Raw genomic sequence first — 22,354 nt, 5'->3', positions numbered from 1 at the left:
ATAAATAACGGATAATAATAATAATAATAATAATAATAATGTTTGTTTATTTCCAATCACTGACACAGGCTTTGCTATAAATTTATACAGCGCAACCATAAAAAACCATTACAGGGGAGAGGCTCTGTACATATTGTCAGGTGCCATAACTCTCCCCACCTGACCTCGCAGGTCTACTCTCTATGGGCCAGTTGAAGTTGGCCCAAAAGCTGCAACTGCTTCTAGGGCTTTAATGGATTTGCACCATAAACCTGGTCTTTCCGGGTTTTGTCAGGTCTGCTCCAAAAAGCCACACGAGTTTGGTGCACCGCCTTTGATAACGGCAGGACAGATGTTCAAGACGAGCAGTGATCCAACCACCCAAGCATGTCCACCACAGGTGACAATTTGATATCACCAAGTCCGGGTACATAATGCATGAGAAAAACAAGGCCCGCTTAAATTATTATACAGCAATTACACACAACTTAAAGACTATTTTGTAGAATAGATAGAATAAAAGCAGAGATCTTCCAGCAATGCTCATCCTTGGGACGTACAATCTTTCTGGAGGCTTTGGTTCCCTCACCTTTGCCCCCTATATTTTCTAAGTATACTGTATCGTCGTGAGGCTACCTTTATACAGTAGACTCGGGACAGCTTATCAGCAAAGGTACGCTAATGTGGTAATCAGCTTCTGTATATTTTGCAAAGCATTAAGCGAAGACAAAAAATTTTTTTAAAAGTTTAAAATTGGGTCTCAATTTTTTTTTGTTCCTTTATAACGGTCAGACTCAGATTTCCAGTTAAAATGGACTGAACTTCTTACATTATTTCTCGGAATGAACATACCAATCTGATTTACTCTACGAAACATGTTATCTACAATTTCACTTCTGGAGAGTAATAAATGAAACAGTATAACAAAAAAATTGCAGTGCCTGTGACATCACAAGATTCCCATATTAGGATTCACGTCCCCTCTCACATAATTACTGTGCTCACTTCTTACAGCTCTAACATAATGACAGCAGAGGACAGATCCCTCATTCCCACATTATCAGCACTCTATTATGTACCCTGTGCTTCTCTGATATAACCATTGCAGACCAACTCCATCCACTTCAAAACAGGGGAACATCCCAGAGAACAGGAGATAAAAGGGATATACTTACTAAAGTGACAGTTTTTAGAAGTGGTGTTGTTGCCCATAGCAACCAGATTCTACTTAACATTTATTTAGCACCTTCTAGGACAGTGTTGGCTAACCTTGACACTCCAGCTGTTATGGAACTACATAACCCAGCATGCACTGCTACAATTTTGCTATTAGGGCATGCTAAAACTGTGGCAGGGCATGCTGGGATATATAGTTCCACAACAGCTGGAGTGTCAAGGTTAGCCAACACTGTTCTAGGAGATAATAGCTAGAATCTGATTGGTTGCTATGGGCAACATCTACACTTCTAAAAACCCGCACTTTATTAAATATACTCCAAAAAGTGAAAAATAAGCCAGGTACATGCACTATGGATACTTATTATAGGCAGTCACTATCTAAAAACCTCTCTCTCTACCATACTTTCATTTCTTCGAATACATTTTCCTGTGCCATAAAAATACAGGGCAAGATTCAATTAATGCTGCGAGGATGTAGCTACCAGGTTAAGTGCCTGGAGATATTAAAATGCTCCTGCAGTAAGATCACGGCTAGCGGATTTCTGCTCGCACTCACCGAAGGGTGTGAGCAGACATCCACGTTAACTAGTGCTTCAGGGCTAGTTGCGAGCTTACTGCATGCGATAACTGTATTGCGGTTTATAGCGACTAAGGAGATGCAGTTTATTGCGACTAAGCCCGGTAAGGGTCATCTCCCCGGTTAAGTGTCAGGCGTGATGCAGTCAATGGAATAGCCAGGGGCACTAAACCTGGAAGCTACATCCCCGCAATTGAATTGCCCCCTTAAGATTTTCCCCTGCTGTCTCACCAATCACTAACTAATAATACAAATTCTCCAGTTCCCCCCCTCCAACCACACCGTACAATGATGATTTCCACTCTCACTTGGGAAAGTGCTATGCAAGGATTTCCCCAATGCTCTATATCATCTTTTCCACATGAAGATTTTCCAAACTGGGAAGAGTCCCAATGCACTTTAGAGATCTTGGTCACTACCCAGGTACCAATACAGCACAAGCTCAGAAACCCATAGATGTAGCACGGCACAGGAAATATCAGAGCACCACACAAGAATGGATCCGCAGCCTGCTTACAGGTTACCTGTAAATAGGACTTCTGCACAGCCTCCAGTTCACCACCAAGTGGCACTACAAACTTCTCCAGCTGCCTATCGTGGGAGTAAGCCTGAATGTCTGGGGAGTCCTCTGACCGCAGCTCTATCTGGCCAATCAGCAGATTCGTTATCACTTGCTGCACAGCCTAAAAAAAAACAAAAAACAAAAAAAAACAAAAAAACACATCTTTATTAAGCTACCATCACAGAATACAATTCACATATGATTACCTGACACCTGTACTGAACCCAGGCCTCACTAAATACTTCAGGGGTGTGCGCAGTAGCCGCCACATTTGTTTGTGGAGCCGCACCATCGATAATATGCAAATGCTAGTTTCAACCTCACCTTTGTGTACTACTATGCATCTGTAACACTGCCGGTGATTCTTGACACAGCACCATCGGTACTTGTACCAATTCTATGGTAGGTGCAGTGTCTCTATAGGAAGATGGACTCTGTGGCTGCGGCTGTGCGTCTGAGAACGCAGCCGCCTAAAGACACATCTGTCCGCTCATGGTACATACTCTTTTTGCGCTCACTTCAGGCCACCTCCCAGTCACCGCCCAGGAACACCCATTTTCATACCGCGCCATTTCCGACACCAGCGATCCCATACGCAATAGCGCGTACACACACGCACCGTAGGTTAGTTTCTCTGGATATTTTGCATATGCGCTGTAGGAAATAATCGGTTAACTACGTGAACATCGGCAGTACGTGCTATTTAAAACGCGCATCTGAAGCTGGCTCGATGTGTCAATTAGAACCAGCATAGGAACAGATTCTGTAATTATTAAAATGAAAAAAAAACTTCAAAAAGTGTAAAACAAATAAATAAATAACTTTGTGATCTTATACTTATCTGGAAAACTACGTATGTTCTTAGACTACAAAGGGTTTGTGTATGGTCACCTCTAAGTTTGGTTTTGGTGGATGCCCAATGTATGTAGCAAAGGTGGGGATGGGAACCTGATGTCACCTGAAGTGAGTAAGACCCACTACTTCATTAAAGCCTTCCAGCTCTCATCCTAACTTGCTGCTACATCTTCTTTCCTGTGTCACTCCTGTTTGTCTGCCCCTCCCTTAAAGAATGTAAACTCTTTCGAGCAGGGCCCTCTGCCCTCTTGTGCTTCTCCCTACTGTCATTTAATTTCTCTCTTACTCCCCACTAGGGCAACCAACGCTCGGCTGCTTATGCGGGTGTAAAGGTCGCTAATATAGTAATGTTTATTATACATGCCCGTGTCCGGCTTTGTATTGTATTGTATTGTAAGTCACTAGTTACTTATTTGTTTATGTACTCTGTAAGGCGCTGCGGAACACTTGTGGCACCATATAAATAAATGATAATAATATATTAATAATAATAATAATAAAGTAGGGACACTGGATCACACAATAAAGTTCCATCGGACGCTATAATATATCAGCTGAGCCGCAGTGATAAAGAGCTGGTCTGACATAGCAAGTCATACTAAGGGTTAAGTGTTGTCAAAAATGTGGCCAACCCCTTTAATGTAGCGGTGTGTAAACGTGTAACTCATACCAACCAACCAGATTCTGCCGTGTCAGTAGGGCAAGTTTACAAAGTAAGCGTTACAGCGTATTAGTGGACCAGTTTCCTAAAACAAACCCATAGGTTATTTTAGATGCATCAGGCCTGAGAACATACATAGGCTGGCTACACACTACACAATAAATTGGACGATTTGTTGTTTTGAGGCAAATCGGAACGACAAATCGTGCAGCGAGTAAGACCGCGAGTGATTGTTCCATCGTTCACTAAATCTTCATAGTGTGTAGAGGCAATCTTGCATGGACCGGGGCGAAGGTAAATCGCCCCGACCATTGGCAAGATTGCCGGGTCAATCTGATGTGTACCCAGCCATACAGACAGGGTGAAAAATAATATATTAGTGCAACATGTAGTTGAATCTCATACTGCGTTAAGCATTACTGTGCCATCAACTAGTGTTTACCTTGGTATCACTTCCTGGCGTGGCACTAAGAGCCAAGATCCTAAACTGCGTGGTATTATTGCTCAACTCTCGTACAACCTGGGTGACGAGAAAAAAGAAAATATTAATGCAACAGAATACATTATATTCACAAATAAAATAAAATGTACTGTACTTTCCCATAGGAATCTAGATGCTTCAGATTTGATAGGAAAAAAAATAATTAGTAAGACAAAATGCATCCGTCACATACAAATTACTTTGGAATTACAATACAACATTTAATGAGGTGCAATCATTAGTTTTCTTTCCACATTTTTAAATACCTATTATTCCATTTCGGATTTAGGAATAAAACTATACAGGAGTATATGTAGCCAATATCCATCTATTGCATTCACAAACATTAATAGTCCTTCCTGAGCTAGTTCTTTGGAGTCTAACTAAATAAAGCACATCTAACGTCATTACAATGACCACTGCTCCTAATGACCAGATCTAGGATGGACGTGCGGCTAGTTTGAATGCTGCCACCAGTCTGTATAGCGCTGCTGGTCACATGGGCCACTGCCGCAACAGGGCCCCTATGCAAAGCAATACCACTGGAACACCTTAAATTACAAAAAAGTTTGGCAGAAGCAATTTCATCGTGGTCGAAACCACGGACAACAGCTAATGTAGTAATAATAATAAAAATAAAAGCTTACCTGGCAATACGCGTGATTGCCAAGGGCCTTGTGGGCTTCGTCTATAACAAGACATTTGATGTCAGGAGCAGGACAGGCACCGCGTGTTAGATCATTCACCAGGATTTGAGGAGTTAAGAAGAAAACTCTGTGATTCTGCCACATATCCTTACGGTTATGGGCCTGGGTATTGCCTGTGAACAGATTGAAATTACTTCTCGGTTTAAGAATATACATTATCATATACTGCATGTAAAGCAGAAAAGCAATATGCAGTTTGGTTCATCAGTAAAGTGTGATGGAGTATTTCATTTGCCTTCATCACAAAACAGGATGAAATTGCTATTAAACAGCATTTGTCACTTTTATTAAGCATTTTTGTTACCAAGACGTCATCAATCCAATCTCTGGAATTAAAAGGATAATTTTACCAAAAAATATTAAAAAAAAATGATATAGTACAGTATTTTGTGTTATTATATTAATTATGCTGAATATACAATTATTATTATTACTACATTTTTATTTATAGGGCACCACAAGTGGTCCACAGAGTTCTACATAAGTCAACAGTAGGACAGTACAGGGTACACAGAACATAACATTACAGTAACCAGAACATAAACAGAGCACAAGTAACAATTAGCACCACAATTCTCCATACACAATACAGCTGGGAAGGTGAAGGCTGTCATTGAAGTGCTAGGGAAGAGGGCTGTCAGACAGTGGGGAGGAGGACCCTGCTCCTAGGAGCTTACAATCATGGTGCACCAGCAATGTCGTAGACCAGGCCTGGCCAACCGGGATGTAGTTAATAAACCGGTGGACAAGATACCGCCGGTCTATATCCCGACAATGAAAGCCAGACGGGGGACATAAGATAGGCGTCAAAATAACAACGCCTATGTTAATCCCGATGCCGGAATGCAGAAGGACGCCGGACCGATCAAGGTAAGTCCAGGCGTCTTAGCAGTTAGCCACAGTGAGGTTTATGGACTCCCGGGGGGACTTAGGGTTAGGCACCCCTGGGGAGGGTTAGGCTAGGGAGAAGGAAGTTAGGGTTAGGCATCTCCCCAGGAGGGATAGGTTAAGAGTGCAGGAAGGGAGTGTAAGATTTAGGCACCACCCTGGAGTATTAGAGTTAGGCACCACTAAAAGAGAGTTAGGGTTAGGAAGGGGGGGGGGGGGGAGAGGAGGGGGTTAGGAAGGGGGGGGGAGAGGAGGGGGTTAGGGTACTTACCAGCCTAGTCAGGATCTTGTCCTGTCGGGCTCTCCAACTGTTGTGAAAAGTCCCAGCATGCATTATCAGCTGATCGGTGGGAGGGTATGCTGGGACTTGTAGTTTCAAAACAGCTAGAAAGCCAAAGGTTGGCCAGGCCGGTCCATCCTACTAGGTTTGACTGCTTTCAAACACACAGAGGTGTTCCTAACAACAAGAGTAATTGCCCAGAAAAGGGAGAATCAAGAACAACACTACCTGTAACACACAAGCAGTAGTATGAGAGCGGTTCATTGTGTGACAGGTGAACTGCAGGGAGACATGCCAGAGATAAAACACATATATACACACACAGGAAAAAAAAACTGTTTTATAACAAAACACTGAATTCCATCTAAAACTCCATTTTCAGCTTTGGGTGAAAATACACTTTAGACCAGTGGTTTTCAACTCCAATCCTCTTGAACCCCCAGCAGGTCATGTTTTCTGGATTTCTTAAATCATGCACAGGGGAGTTAATCTATTTTGCTGGGCCAGTAATCAGCTCACCAGTTTCCACATATGGAAATCCTGAAAACATGACCTGTTGGCAGTGCTTGAGGACTGGAGTTGAAAAACATTGATTTAGACGTCAGTGAACAGCCCGTCCTTTCCATCACCAATCCATAGTGCTTGGGAAGAGAAGGGCTGCTTTTGAAGGATGTTTTCCACCTTGAACTTGCCCTCCTGCAGTTTTGTTTCTATTTTTGTTACCCGGCACTACCACACAAAGCTGCTTTCACAATATAATGTTCTCCAATAGAGAGAAGAAAGCTGTACTGTAACCCAAAGCAACAAAATTGGGGAGAAATCCTTACTGATGCTATGTAACATGGATGAAGGGAACAGTACTGGAGAGACATAAAGCAATCATCCTTCATAGGAGCAACTTCTATGTGATTTTGCTTCTGATATATCACAACATGGAACAGTTGAATTTCTTTAGAGAGGTGTAGGCTGGGCATATTCATATGGACAAGCAGGACAGTACAACACCACTACAGTTACATAAACCACTATAATTACCTGTTAACTCCACCATGTGACTTTGAGGGATCCCCATGACCCGAAAACAGGATTCAATCTGCTGTGCCACCAGTGGCTTGGTAGGGGCCATAAAGACAACTTTGCCAGATGGGTACCACCTGTAGAAGTTATACATGACCACTGCAGCGATAAACGTCTTGCCCAAGCCCGTGGGCAGACAGACCAAAGTGTTTTGCAGCAATGCAGTGTGAGCCATGCTGAACTGGTACTGACGCACCGGGTAGTTGGTGGGGTAGATCCATATGTTCCCAGCCGAAAGGTCAAAGCCTGGCAAATTCTGGATAACAGTGGCCTCAGGAGGAGGGCAAACAGGGGGGTCACTGGAGCTGCCCAGGGACTGGGGCACAGGCAGGCCATGGTGACTATCAGGGGTAACAGACTGATGGAAGGTTTTCTCAGCCTCATAGACAGCTACAAGCATGACATCATCATCATTCTCCTCCTCCAGCTCATGCTGGGGTGCTGGGTGCAAAACTGGAGGGGTGGCCCTAAGCTGTGGGTCCTGGCATTTGGCACCCCATCCCTTTTTTGCAGTCTTTGCTTTGCTCTTTTTGGCCAGGGGCTCTGCACCTCTCCTGGGCTCAGGAGCCACACCAGCACCCCATGTCTGGAAGAGGGTCCTCTGCTTCCCGCTCATCCCCCAGGCGGCCGCTTACGTAGTCCATACATCCCTGACATAACCATAACGATAACCTGACATAGTTGAGAATTGAATTCAACGCGCCGGTAACACGTCACGGCAGGAAGTGACGGCCTAGTAGTGCACTGGGCCCCAGTAGCTACTAATTAAACACCAACAATGGGGACGCCGCCTGCAACCTCCCAGGGTGCCTCCTCCAATATGGCGGCTTTTCACAACCGCCTGAGCAGTGTCACGTGATGACCAGTTTCATTTCCCTCGTCATCTGATAAAGTTGCAATCGTTTAAAAAAAAAAAAGATTAAAAAAACTTAAAAAAAAAAAAAAAGCCCAGGCAGCCCCGCGCACCCAGCAGCACAGATACACACACGTGGTGCAATGGCCGCGGCAGCCGGAGAACCGCTCAGGGAGTGGAGCGATGAGACGCTCCGCAGCGAGGGGCTGCCCAAGAAAGACGTCATCTCCTTCCTCCAGCAACACGCTTCGGACTCGGTACCTTCAGCTCCTCTGTGCTGCTGCTGTGGAACTATGAATCCCAGCATGTCTTTCCAGGAGAAAACTGTCAGGGCATGCTGACACTTGTGGTTCCACAGCAGCTTGATGGCTATAAATGACTATAAGCCTGATTCACCCTACACCCCTCACTGACTGTGGAGCAGTGGACCAGTGAGGACGTTGCCCATAGCAACCAATCAGCTTTGAGGTAGCATTTATCAAGTACACTCTATAAAGTATTTGGTAGCAGCTGATTGGTTGCTACGGGCTACTTCCCCGCCAGTCCACTTCTCCGCGCTTTTCACTGCTTGATTCATCAGCCCCGTGTATCTGTAAATATAATAGCTGTATAAATGGCCAGTCCAGCTGTCATCACTTAGCGCCTGATTCTGCGTCATGCGCAGCTCCGCATGCGGAAGGCAGATATTTTGTTAGCAGAATGACTATACGTACATTCTCCAGCGTATGCCCCGCCCGCTATTGTAGCCGTCATCGCTGGCATCAGCATTTATACCTACCCCATGCTGGGTGCAAGAGATCCGTCTGAAAAATACGGGACTGGCGATAGGAAGCAACTCTGGCTACATGCCCACAGAACGGTTCTTTTGGGTGCGTTCGCATTGTTGCCACCCAGAAAACGCCCATTTAGGGGCTCAGATTTAACTCAGAATTGCCCAGAGATTTGTATGTTCGCTACGCAGCATGTGCAGGTGGCTGAAATACACCAGAGGTGGCCGCGTACAGAGCTGTCTGCGAGTTTGCCGATCATCACTTGTGTATAATATGGAATAACGCGTTGTTTGCTGTAAATGATTAGGCATTTCTGTCAGCTGTGCCTTGTATCCATGCAGTGTGTATATATATATATATATATTAAATACCAGTCCCGTGTTTATTTAGCTGTATAAAGTGCGCAAATCCATCAATTATATATAAGCCGCGATACCTCTGGTATAAATTATTAGTGTAACACAACCATGTGCTTGCTGTATTGCTTTTGAATCGTTGATCTTTGCCTTAATGGAGCGTACACACGGTCAGATTTGTCAGACTTGTCAGATTTTTCAGATGAACGATTAAACGATATGAACGATTTTAACAAAGTTTTGAACGATTTGAACGATTGAACGATTTTTGACTGCATTAAAATGAATGGAATCGTCCAAGTCTGACTGCAAACCCATCAGATGTCAGAAATCGTTATCTGACCATCGGGAACGCGCATCGTTGATCGTCCATCGTTCAGGCATGTCAGATATGAACGATTTTCCTTCAGATATGAACGACTGAACGATTTTTAAATCGTTATCGTTCATATCTGAAGGAAAAATCTGATCGTGTGTATGCACCATAAACTGACTAATATTTTTTTTCTAAAAAAACACTCATTGTCGGTGGGGGGGGGGGGGGGGGGGTTTATCATTGAATTAAGTAAAAAATGTCTACTTATATCTTATCCAACACACTTCTGTTTAAAAAGAAAAAAGTTTTAAATACATAACATTAACTATTGGCTTTAAAAAAAATATATACAGGTTGAGTCTCCCATATCCAAATATTCCGAAATACGGAATAATTTTGGCATGACTGAGATAATGAAACCTTTGATTTTTGATGATTTAATGTACACAAACTTTGTCTAAGGGACAAATTATTAAAAATACAGTATAAAATAACCTTCAGGCTGTGTGTATAAGGTGTATATGAAACATAAATGAATTTCATGTATGTACACAAACTTTGCTTAAACCACAAAATTATTAAAAATATTGTATAAAATGACCTGCAGGCTGTGTGTATAAGGTGTATATAACACATACATGCATTATGTGTGTATATTGGGGTCCTATTCCCAAGATATTTAATTATGAAATGCAAATATTCCAAAATACGGAATATTCTGTTATCCAAAATACCCCTGGTCCCAAGCATTTTGGATATGGGAGACTCAACCTGTATATATATGGACTAGTGATCTATTGAAATATCGATCATCGGAACATCACAACTTTACATTTCCCTGTGGCTGCTCCTCTATGTAGCTGCCGGGTGGGGGTTACTGCCCGGCTGCCTAATCAGCAGTGATCGGTTGCAAGGAAGATACTGAGGGAGGATGCAAAGATGCAGACGGGATGGGAGGTCCTTCTGCCATTGGTGGCTGCTGGCAGATTATCTTCTAGCACCCAGCCTGTGGGTGTTTCTGACTGGTCGCATTGTTTGATGTCAGGTAATACACACCCTGGCGTGGTTGCAAAACGATGCGACCAAACCAGGCAAGTGGCTAAGCAGCTGCATTGGAACATAGTGTAGGTCAGTGTTGGCTAACCTTGACACTTCAGCTGTTGTGGAACTATATATCTGGTATATATCTATATATCATGCTGGATGCCCTGCCACAGTTTTAGCATGCCCTAATAGCAAAACTGTAGCAGTGCATGCTGGGTTATGTAGTTCCATAACAGCTGGAGTGTCAAGGTTAGCCAACACTGGTGTAGGTTAAACACTTCTTGCAATATAGTGCAGGTCTGAGGTGAGATAACTTCTAAAAAATAAATATATATCAGATATATATTATACATAAGTGATAATTCTGCACTTCGATTTGCTGATTTTCCCTGATGCTATTTACAAAAGTTCACACACAAATTTAACATTGCTTGTGTATTACAATCTTATCCTATCCACAAGTCATTACGTGTAATAATAAAATATTAAGAACACACACATACCTTACTTACCATTTTATCTTCTACATCCACAGCCCTGGAAATATATTGAAGTTTTGTTTCAAAACAAATTCAAGGCACGTCAAAATAATTAGATATAGATAATTTTATATAAAAAACATAAACATTTTGCACAGAAATAAATAGCAATCGAGAACTTAACAACTGGGTTTGATATCGGCTCAGACTTGCGTATATACAGGATGTCTCTCCTGTAGATATAAATTGTAAAAAAAAAAAAAAGACTGCAATGCAGTATAAGAAACTTGGATAGCGGACTAAAGGTTCCAGGATGAAATTCAAAGTCTGTATAGAGCTCTTTTTGAATTTTAAACATCTAGCTGAAATGGAAATGACAACACTGTAAATGAATGAAATGAAAGTGCTTACCGTGGGCTTGTAGCAGTTGTCTGGGGCTATTCAATTGCAGCCCGTGGTAAGCCTGCAGGCTGCACTTACCATGGATCTCTAGTCGCACCCTCCTGAGATGCTAACAGAAATCCACGGCAAGTAGGGCTTTCTGCCCTTACCGCAGCAACCGCGAGGCGTGGGAAGAAATGGCCAACAATTAAATAACTGCGAATGTGAAAGCTTGAGGCTGTCTGTCCACGGTAAGCACCATGGCTAATTGAATCTGCCCCTTAAAATATGCTGCAAGATATAACCAGCAGGGTGTATTGTATTATGCTTAATAATTAAAGAGATGACTGCCCTGCAGTATGGTAAACATACAGGGCTACTTGGGAAACCTATTCAGACTTCAGGTGGCATTTTTATAAACATTGTACACTCGTCCATAGAGCTCAGAGTGTTGACTACAGTGTCCGTAATCCCCAAACTCCCGTGATACTCCAGGTAGGCCAAAATATAAATCATGATGTGTCAATGATCAGTCTGGCGTTTGAAGTTAGTGCAGTTATTCGCCTTTCTCTTCTGACACCAATAAAATTATTAAACAGTCTGGAAAAAACCGCACACCACAAAGTACTGTATTTACACCGATACGCAGTGCGGCACGCAATCTCAGGATGTATGTAGTTCTCTATCGGCTGCATTAGTTTACACAAACTCATTATCATTATTATTAGTGTGTATTTGTGCAAGTGCAGAAGATACTACAGGTGTGAAGTTCTGTAGGTATGTGGGAGTTTCATTTGTGCGAACACCCTCTTTACTGTTATCCTCCTCCCTCAGCGCTGCCTCCCCAGTGGTAAGCCATCAATGCCGGCCACGCGCACTTCTGTCGTCTCACTTATGAGCAATTGCTTTCATGCAAGATACTCTACACACACCGATGTAGTACTCCCTCTGCATCAGCCCCCTAGGCCTGGCTGGCTACCTTTGGCTAATTTGGGCCTCTTGTGTTCCCTATATACAGGATTTGTGCTATATAACACTTTCTAATGAATGCTTTTTTGTCTTGTTTAATTCCTAGTTTCTTGCAGAACATAAATTGCTGGGAAATATAAAAAATGTAGCGAAAACTGCAACCAAAGATCATCTGATTACAGCGTATAACAAACTGTTTGAAACAAAGGTAAGTAAGAAATGGCTGCTTTCAGTATACCAGTCACTAGAGATGGTAGCCATTGTTTATGCTGATGAGAATGCTGCTATCAGCTCACATCTGTGAGGCGCTAAGTGGGGAATTCAATTAAAAATGTTGAATAGCGCTGGGAATGAATGCCAGTAGCTATCCAATTGTCCCCATTGTACCCTGTCCTTAAGTCGGGAGATGCAGTTTACGGCACCTAATGCCGGGTGTTTAGCCGCGGTCAACGGCATTCTGCGTCTTAAGTGCCGTCCTCAATGCTGTTAGCTTACGCACTAAGCCAGCTACTAGCATTGTGGCACTAGTTCTTCTAGTTGAGGGTTAACAGCGCGCCCAATTGAATAATGCCAGGAACTCATTCCTGGCGCTGAATTCCCACCCCCCAAGTACTTTGTGCGTCTTATTGATATGTCTAGAAAAAGCCAAGATTCTCTTGGGTGCATTTGTACTGTAAATGTAAATGACAAGTGATAGTGTTCACATCAACTAAGATGTAAGGTCCTCAATGAGATGATTCACCTTTAGTAAGTATTTCATCAACTAGATATTTACATTTTCCACAGCAATATGATTTCCAAACTTTCATTTTAAAAATATCTAGATCGGATACTTGCTGGGATCTGTATGACTACAACGCATGGTTTATCAATGTGATGAAGTGAGTCGCTGACGTGTGAAACGCGTCAAAATTTTATCATCCTCATAGTTGAAATTCCCTGGATGCAACAAAATAACTATATATGGAATAAACAATGTATAAATAAGAACTTTCCTATCCAGGACTTTGGGAGTCATTCAACTACTTCGTTTTTTATTATGTACTAAGTAAAATGCATTTCCAGTACACCTGCCCCAAGAGCATCATCTTCTATAGTTCTGTTTTGAGGGGATTGTGGACTACCCCTAATCTTATAGTATCGGCAGCAGTTACCGGAGAACCCTTTCCTCCTCCAATGAAGTGGTGCATATCATACCCACCAATACAATCTATATTCCCTACCACACACTCAAAACTTCAATTGACCTACTGTTCCCGCTAGGTTGTTTTAGAGGTACGCTGTGCGACTTTAAAAGAGCAAAATGCGCCCTGATCTTTTAGCAGCGCCCAGCTAAAACAGCCTGCCCTCAGCCTTCCCCGCCTCGGGCTGCAGTGTCCCGCGGGTGGGAAAAGTTTCAGTGACCAACCACCGCGGGCTAAATGGACGCCATGATGGGAGAGCCCACCACCTCCATAAGTGCTGAGCACGCCCAAGTGTAACAAATTGGAGGTATGACACACACAGCCCCTCCCCGGCTGACTACACCCCTGTCTCGGGAACGTACGCAAGAAGACTCCCTGCCTGCTCCCTCAGCACCCTGCCCGGCCCACAGCCTTGCGGGAACACTATAACCTTGATTGTGGGAGGAAAACTGTACATACAAACTCCACACAGATAAGGCCCTAGTTAACCATTTGTCTTCTTGCACTGACCACTGAAATAATTTAAACTTCTGCAGGGCATCTGCACTGGTTCTGTTAGTTATGAGTAGAAGTGGGTTCATCCATTACATAAATATCAATTATTTTCTACTGTATGAAGTATAGAATTAAGGCGAATTTAAAACTTCCTATTTTTCTGTTTTGTCTTTCAAGCGTTTCAAAGGCAAAGACAGTGTGGATGCTTTGACTAAGGACACTAAAGCTCTCAAAGTGGACAATGTAAAGGCCGATGAGACAAAGCCAGAAGTGGTGGATGATGTGAGTTGGGCAGCATTACTCTAGGGGGGGGGGGTGCGCATGGTCGCCACTCCATCTGTATGGAAAGAACCTAACCTGGTATGATGCCGGCACTTAGCAGAAGACTGAGGACAACAGAGTAGCAGGGAGGTCAGAGATCTTCTGTTTTTTCACAGTTTGTTCTTGTTCACTAGGGGCCTCCAAAATACACAAAGTTCATGCTGAGGAAGGGAGATAAGACCAATTATCCCAAAAAAGGTGACACCGTGCATTGCTGGTACACGGGAACTCTGGAGGACGGCACAGTGTTTGATTCAAACATCACAACAAGTAAGAATAAGATTTCATTTGTTTCACTCGCCTCATGTCTAATATCACTTCACTTACCCCAGTGGCCTTTCTTCAGACCGGATGTATGTAGTCCACAGACTATGTCTGGCCCCCACTGCTGTACCTTCTGCCTGACGTCAGTTGTTGATTCTGACTAGTCTGTGATGGTATTAGTGTGCAATCAGCTGGTGGGAGTCAGATGTACACAGAGGATAGCCCCCCTGTCTCAAGGTACTAGTCAGATATGGTATACTAGAGTGTATCTGCTGCCCAAGGTTAGATATAGGGGAGAGGTTATAACCACAGAAGAGAAAAAGCTGGTAAAGGAATGACTGTCCTTTAAACCGCAATGATAGGAAATAGTCAGACCTGGGGGATTACGTAATAGGTTGCAAACTGCGAGTCTTCCCATATTTTTAAAGTGGCAATAATTTTAAAGACAAAACCAGCTTGTTTTTGCCTTTAAAATGATTGCCTCTTTAAAAATATGGGAAGATTTGCAGGAGTTCCCGCATCTAGCAACCTATAGCATAAGCCCCTAGGCCTCCGTCCTGTACTTAGAACATAATGTATATTTCTTTCCTGCTCTAGTATTTGGAAGGGAGGTGTTTACAAGGGTGCACCGCCATGGTGGAGTCATTGGGAGACTAAGCTGGACCTTCAATGATCAGAATGGAACATTATGTATATTGCGTTGATACTTTGGTAGAGACATGGGGGAAGAAATGAGGATGGTCATCCAATGGCCAGTGATGGCTCTGGGGCATTTATTAGGACAATCATATGTGACCAGCTACAGATAAAAGTCTGAATCTTGTGCCCAAATCATGTCTAGTTTAAATGTGATTCTTAATATATTTTATTCAGGTGCAAAGAAGAAGAAAGCTACCAAGCCTTTGAGCTTTAAAGTCGGTGTTGGTAAAGTAATAAAAGGGGTAAGAGTAATAAACAAAGGTCGGATGTTGGTTATATATAAGGAGTACAATGTACAGTACTAGGTGAGAGATTGTCCACAGTTCTAGAACATCCTGTGTCTAAAGTCTCTTCTTCTTTCAGTGGGATGAGGCTCTTTTAACTATGAGCAAAGGAGAAAAAGCCAAACTTGAAATCCAGGCAGAGTGGGCCTATGGGAAAAAAGGCCAGCCTGACGCCAAGTATCCTTCATCTGCTGGGAACCTTTGTCATTTAGAACCAAGTCCAGGAAGCCATTCTGTCAGCTTAATAAAAATGAGAGCACAGAGGGCCTGATTCATTCCGGACCGCTATTGCGATTATGCACGCAGACGGAGGATTGTTGCGTACTGCATATACATCGCAGTGCGTGAAGGCTCCACTGCGTTCACTGAGACCACGCAGAGTGATTGACAGGAAGTGAGCTTTGGGGGGTGTTGACGGGACGGGGGTCGGTGAAATACAGGCGTGCCTGACCGTTTGAACGCAGTTACAGTGGCGTGCATAAATTAACCACTGTGATGGCATACGCAGCTTTAGTACTCACTGCGTGCTGCGGGGTTAGTAAGGTCTGACAATGTATAATTGTGCGTGAGGCTGCGATGTTACTTGTTGGTACCGATGTTTTTGCAGACTTTTAAGGAATCCAGATGTGAGTAGGGGGAAGTGGGCGTCTTCATGTTAGGCTGTGATGGCATTGCGAGTGCAAACATTAGCATATTTTCGCAGTGGGTCTGTACGTTATCGCAATAGCGATCCGTAATGAATCAGGGCCAGAGTTTCTGCTCTTTAGGGCACTATGGGACTGATGCAGAGTTAAACGCAAGTCACTTTTACGGATGGGTCTTGCGTGATTTCACGCTGCGCATACTCCGCAGCCAATTGTAAGCAGCTCCATCACGTCTCCACTTAAGACTGGAGGGACGTAACTGGGTGGTAACAGAGTATGTGTATGTAGCCTAAGCTTAGCGAGGGCATGTTAAGGATGATTGCAGGCTGAGCAGCGTTGTGCGTAGAAACGTAAATATGTATGTTCTAGAAGTATGTAATGTGCCTCCGCGCTTTTTTTGTTTTTTTGCGGGGGAGACTGTTTCTTGTATTTTTCTCTCCTTTATTGCACCTTAAGATTTACTTAATTTTAGGTACTATAACCCGGTACGGCTCTCTAAAATATTCCCATCTGCTTCACCCCTCTGTTGGAGAAACTGTGGCCTTTGGGGTACCCTAGCTCATGTCTGGTGGACTGGCCCAGTCCTTGGACCTTGGTTCATACTCTTTTGAATAATATATTTGAGGCCCTGACTCCGAAGGATCCATGGATCTTCCTTATAAGTTCTCCCCCTCCTGATCTCAGTAAGCATTCTGTTACATTGTTGTCCCACATCTTATGCTGGGCATACACAGCAAGATAAAATGCCTGTCAGACCGACAGACATTTTATCTGGCCGGCTGCCAGCCGCAGATGTCGCCGGCATACACTGTGAGAGAAATCTCACAGTGTATTGCCCGACATCTGCGCTCCGCCCCCGGGGGAGGAGACATTTCCCTGTTCCTTCCGTAGGAAGGAACACAGGAAATGTCTGTCTGTCGGCTGCGCTGGGCATACACTGCCCGATGCGGCCGATAGTTACCGGGTAAATATCGCATCGGACGGGCATGCTGGACAATCCAGCATGCCCGACCGAGCAATATTTAACCCTCAGTCGCGTCCCCCCACGCTACAATTATCGCAGCGATCCGCCGATATCGGGCGGATCGTCCCGATAATTGCAGCGTGTATGGCCAGCATTAGTCGCTGCTAGAAGCCTGATTGCTTGCAACTGGAAGAACCCTCTTCCACCATCCCTTTCTGTCCTAAAGTCACAAATTAAATATAAATACTAATAAATATAGGTTAGTATTTAATAGCTGGAAAATCTCAATACATAAATAGTTATAATAATATTCAATGAATGTTGCTACAAATGACTTAAATACGATTAGTATTGGTGCCTAATATTGGTATACAAATAGAAACAACTTAAAAACAAGAGAGATGGTTAAAAATATCTGTGCAGGGGATACACCTTAACGTTTTACTCTCCCTGTGTATCAATAAATTGTATCCAATAAACCAATAACTTTATATTGGCCAAGCCTCTGGGGAAAATCCAGGTAAAGGGACCCTATTTGTCCGTGAGTTATATTAACCTAATCGGTCGCCCTTCTGGTGTATTCCGTTATAGGTACACTCATATATTACACCTTCAGTACACTATGTACCTACCCAGAGTGTTCTATTCTGTCTCCGTCCTGTGTTGTCTATTTGTCTTTGTCATTTGTAGCAACGTTTGTTGAATATTATTGTAATTATTTATGTATTGAGATTCTTTTCCAGCTATTAAATCAATACTAACCTATATTTATATTTTTAATAAAATTAAATAGTTCTTCATTTTTATTTATTGTGGTATTTATTTTGACATCTAACCAGGTTGAGGCACTTTACATACTTCTACTCCAAACGATACAAAAGTGGGGTCCTGTAGTACTACCACATTCTCAGCAGCAACACGATAGATATCCCAAATTACAGATTAGCGCAGTTCCATATCTGTTTCTGCATCATAAATACGTATGTTGTCAGGCGTATGTTTTGCACCAATGATACATGTGGTGCAAGCGGTTGGGTATGGGAGCCCGGCACTCTGGATGCCGGCTATCAAAAGACAGACAGCAGCATCCCGATGCTGAGAATCCCGACAGGGGCACTGTAAGTACTCTAACCCTCCCCCCTTCACCTCCTAACCCTCCTTTCCTGTATCCTAACCCCTTCCCCCTTAGTGCCTAAACCTAACCCCGTCCCCCTTAGTGCCTAAACCTAAGCCACCCTAGAGTCATCGTGGTAATAGCCGCTCTTTACAGGAGCCCAGATCTGCTGAGTTTGGGCTGCGAAGAGTGCGAGGTGCTGGTCCATTGCCGGCGTTTTAATGCCGTTGCAATGGCAACTCGCCCTCGTCACACATAATAGGATTGCCCCCTGTAATTATAACTTCTTGCCCACAACCTCGTAAAATACTGGTGGTATAAGAAAAACAAAACTGCTTTGCCAACCACAAAGCATAAGTGTAGATTATCATGCTTTGGGCTTGTGTGGCAGCCAGGGGCATCGTATGAGAGGAAGGGGTCCGTGTGGGCTTGCACAGTGAATACATTGGCACTGTGTCTGGGCAAATGGTGGCTGCCATTGTCCCAGTTTCTCTACTGCGCAAGTGCCGGCACCATGTTCCCGGAAATAAGTATATTGAAATGGGGGGGGGGCAGTGTGGGCCCCCCTTAACTTTGGATCCTTTGTGCACTGCTCACCCTGCACCCATTACAGATACTTCATTAGTGGCTGCCAATGCCTCAGGAAACATTGTACAGTAATAATAAAGAATGGATTCCACAAAATATCAGTAAATACCCAGGGTCAGTGAATAAACTGAAGTTAGAATAGAAAGACAATAAGTTGACTACAAGAAAATCATTTGGAATAGTTACTTCTGTCAGATGGGTTGTTACCAAGTACTGACTGACGGGGTGCAAAAACTTTTACATATGCCGCTTTCAGTGTGTTCAATTCAGCAAATAAAGAGAAACTGATCATTTGCAGAAATGTCATTTATGTTTGTGTCCTGCAGGGGTTGTGCCAACTTCATTTAGCGCTTCCGTAAAACATGCAGTCAGACCAGGAGTGCCCAAACGTCTACATCCGCTTGTTAAGGCCCCCATACATCAGAGATTGATTGCAGCAATCGTGCAATTTGCAATCGATTGTGTGTAAAGATCTTTCCCTTTTTGAATCGATTGCAGAATTGCCACAATCGATTGAAAAAGGGAAAGATTTTTACTCACAATCAATCTCTGATGTATGGGGGCCTTTAGTTATTGCTGCTGTCCGATCTCTCTTTGTCACATCTAATGGAATGGATTATAAGATCCTTTTCTTGCTGTGGGGTTTAGCTTGCGTCTTGGTGACACTGCTGTAGATCCTCCAAGGCCTTGCAGGCGTAGGTGAAATTAAGTCGGATTTTTCTTAACCGCATTACTCAGAATCCCACCTAACGCTAAGCTGATCTTTGAAGTGGAACTGGTTGATATTGAATGAATATGTACAAGTACATTGCCCTCCGGACACTTCAGTATGTGATGGAAGAAATAACTTTGTTTACACAGCTGCTGCCAATAAACCTGTAAATAAAATAGCTGTCGGGTTTTTGTGTTATTGTACTGGCCTCGGCCAGACACCCAGGGGCTGCTCCATGTGTTTTATCCGCATCAGTACTTTATAAGGATCCACCATCTACCGGAGAGCTGTAGTAAGTAAGTGGTATGCACATGCAGGGTATGGAGTGTCCTGGGGTATATGTAGGAGCCTGCAAGATGTCAGCTATTTTGCTGCTAGATTTAAGGCAGTTATTAAGAAAAAACAAAACCTGTTTGGTTTTGCCTTTCAAAACAATTGCTGATTCAAATCTAATGGCTAAATCACTGAAATCACACGACTGCCTGCAAACATATACCCCCCTCTCTCTTTAAAACCACTAATGATTTCCAACCAGTCCTGGGATGGACTTTTACAGAAATGTTCTCTCTTTTTTTTTATTTTTTTTAATATGTTACAAAATCAACAAGAATTTGGTAGCATAACGTGAGATATAAACCACACACAACAAATACTAGGCATAGAAATAAATCCACACCATAACAACAGTAATCAAATACAAATCTAGCACAGTAAAAGAAAAACAATACAAATAAAGGAGGGAATAGGATTGGGGGAAAAGGGGGCAGAAAGAAGGGAGGGAGAATTGGTGACTCGTGATTATAAATAGGAAGGGTTTCCTAAACGGAACAGCCTTGAGCAGAAGCAGTTAGATTAGAGCTATCGGGAAAAATATCGGGGCTCAAAGCAGCGAACCTTAAAGAAGACTTGAATTCCAACCATGGGTGCCAGGTAGAGAGAAACTCCTGATTCCTCTCCAGGCCCACTCGGAGGTCTTCCATGGACATATATAAATCTATATGGGCAAACCACTCCTTGAGTGTGGGTGGGGAAGTGGATCGCCAGCGATCCAGGATCAAAGCTTTTGCGGCGCTATTAAAAAAACAGGGACTTTTTATAGTTTGATAGAGGACCAGGGAATAAATTAAGAAGCAAAAAAGAGGAGTCAGAGGGAGTGTCCTCGTCCACAAAAGTAATAGAGATCACCTGGTTCCAAAAGGGTCGTAAGAGACTGCAGTCCCACCAAATATGCAGTGAGGAGCCTGTCTCCATTTCACACCGCCTACATTTATCGGATAGCTGAGGGTACATTTTTGCTAGCATAAGAGGGCATCTGTACCATCGGGGCAAAACCTTAAATTGTGTTTCAATCACAGAGTAACTATTTCCCCCCCCCCCACAGCTGGCTATTTGGTCCCCAAATAGCAAACGCAGTGCTGGCAACACCCGGGGGAAAGTCAGGGTTACTGAAAAGTAAGGTCAAAGGGGAGAAAATAGAGGACACACACGTTTCCGGAGTCTAGGGTGGGCCAATAGTGGGTTGGGAGATAACTGGAACCTTGGACCTCCAGTAGTACTGCGCAATCTGATGGGAAGGGAGTGATTCTCAAGGTGAACCCACTGCTTGGCGTCCATTGTCCGAGACCACTCCACTATCCTACCCAATACAATAGCATCATAGTAGACTGAGAAGTGAGGTAACTGAAGGCCCCCCATGTATCTGCATCTAAAGAGGGCTGCGTGTTGAAACCTAGGTCTTTTGTTTCCCCATACAAAGTCTCTGATGACATTATGTAACTCCCGGAACCATAACTTGGGGATATGAATAGGCAAGGTTTGGAGAAGAAATAAAACCCTAGGGAGAACATTCATTACACTGATTCCACCGAACCACGAGAGCCGCTTGGTACACTAATCTCTAAATTCAGAGCGGAGAGTAAGGAGCAACCGTTTAAATTGACGTCAAATAGAAGAGAAGAATCAGTGTGCAGGGTAACTCCGAGGTGCTTGAGGCTAGTGGCATGCCAGGTGAAGGGGAAGGAATGTTTGAGCCCTTCAATAGAGTGGAGAGGTGCCGACACATTCACTGCTATGGATTTAGAAAAATTTACTTTGAAATTAGAAAGGGAACCAAATTGCTGGAACTCGGCCATCAGGATCGGGATTGAAACAACTGGATTAGACTAGAACGCCAATAAGTCGTCTGCAAACAATGCTAATTTATAGTCCGTGTCACCCAAGCCTGTGATATTAAGATTGTCTGATGGTACACACTAGCTTCTATACATAATATAAAAAAGATGGGGGAAGGGGATATCCCTGCCTAGTGCCATTGTTGATCTGGACCGGGTCCAAAAGGGCCCCATTAATCTTAATATGGGCAGTAGGGAAGCAATAAAGTGCTAGTATCTGTTTTTGAAGGCTTACAGGACCAAGACCCAAGTGTCTCAAAACCCATTCCGTGAATATCCAGCTGATTCTATTGAATACCTTCTCAGCGTCTGTTGAGAGCATCACTACAGGGATAGAGCCACCAGAAGCCAGATGAATAACTTCTATAGCTTTAGTAGTATTATCCCGTGCCTCCCTCCTGGGTACAAAACCAACTTGGTCCGAGTGTATTAAGTTATGGAGCAACGTCTTAATTCTATTAGCAATAAGGTTTGTAAACAATTTAACGTCTGTATTGAGG

General features: G+C 43.4%; 2 protein-coding genes across 2 annotated transcripts in view; one reads left to right on the top strand and one right to left on the bottom strand.

Annotated features, from left to right (window-relative positions):
* FANCM (FA complementation group M) overlaps positions 1 to 8,042 on the bottom strand; it is a 163,596-nt gene extending 155,554 nt beyond the window's left edge. Inside the window, exons 1-4 of the mRNA XM_088455349.1 lie at positions 7,205 to 8,042; positions 4,942 to 5,114; positions 4,256 to 4,333; positions 2,260 to 2,418 (exon numbers count right to left, since the gene is read on the bottom strand). Of these exons, the coding sequence (XP_088311475.1) occupies positions 2,260 to 2,418; positions 4,256 to 4,333; positions 4,942 to 5,114; positions 7,205 to 7,862 (1,068 nt within the window). The 5' untranslated portion in view covers positions 7,863 to 8,042. The remainder of the gene's footprint in view (positions 1 to 2,259; positions 2,419 to 4,255; positions 4,334 to 4,941; positions 5,115 to 7,204) is intronic.
* Positions 8,043 to 8,174: 132 nt separating this feature from the next.
* FKBP3 (FKBP prolyl isomerase 3) lies at positions 8,175 to 19,861 on the top strand. Its single transcript, XM_088455350.1, has 7 exons — positions 8,175 to 8,356; positions 12,521 to 12,622; positions 14,271 to 14,375; positions 14,549 to 14,684; positions 15,552 to 15,619; positions 15,741 to 15,838; positions 19,710 to 19,861. Exons 1-7 carry the CDS (start codon positions 8,243 to 8,245, stop codon positions 19,762 to 19,764), a joined length of 678 nt encoding a protein of 225 aa, XP_088311476.1. The 5' UTR covers positions 8,175 to 8,242; the 3' UTR covers positions 19,765 to 19,861.
* Positions 19,862 to 22,354: the final 2,493 nt, after the last annotated feature.

Source organism: Taudactylus pleione, unplaced genomic scaffold (genome assembly GCF_031769625.1).
Source record: "Taudactylus pleione unplaced genomic scaffold, aTauple2 ptg000652l, whole genome shotgun sequence".
Lineage (NCBI taxonomy): Eukaryota > Metazoa > Chordata > Amphibia > Anura > Myobatrachidae > Taudactylus > Taudactylus pleione.
The sequence above is the reverse complement of the archived record's forward strand: the minus strand, read 5'-3'. Positions and strand labels throughout refer to the sequence as shown.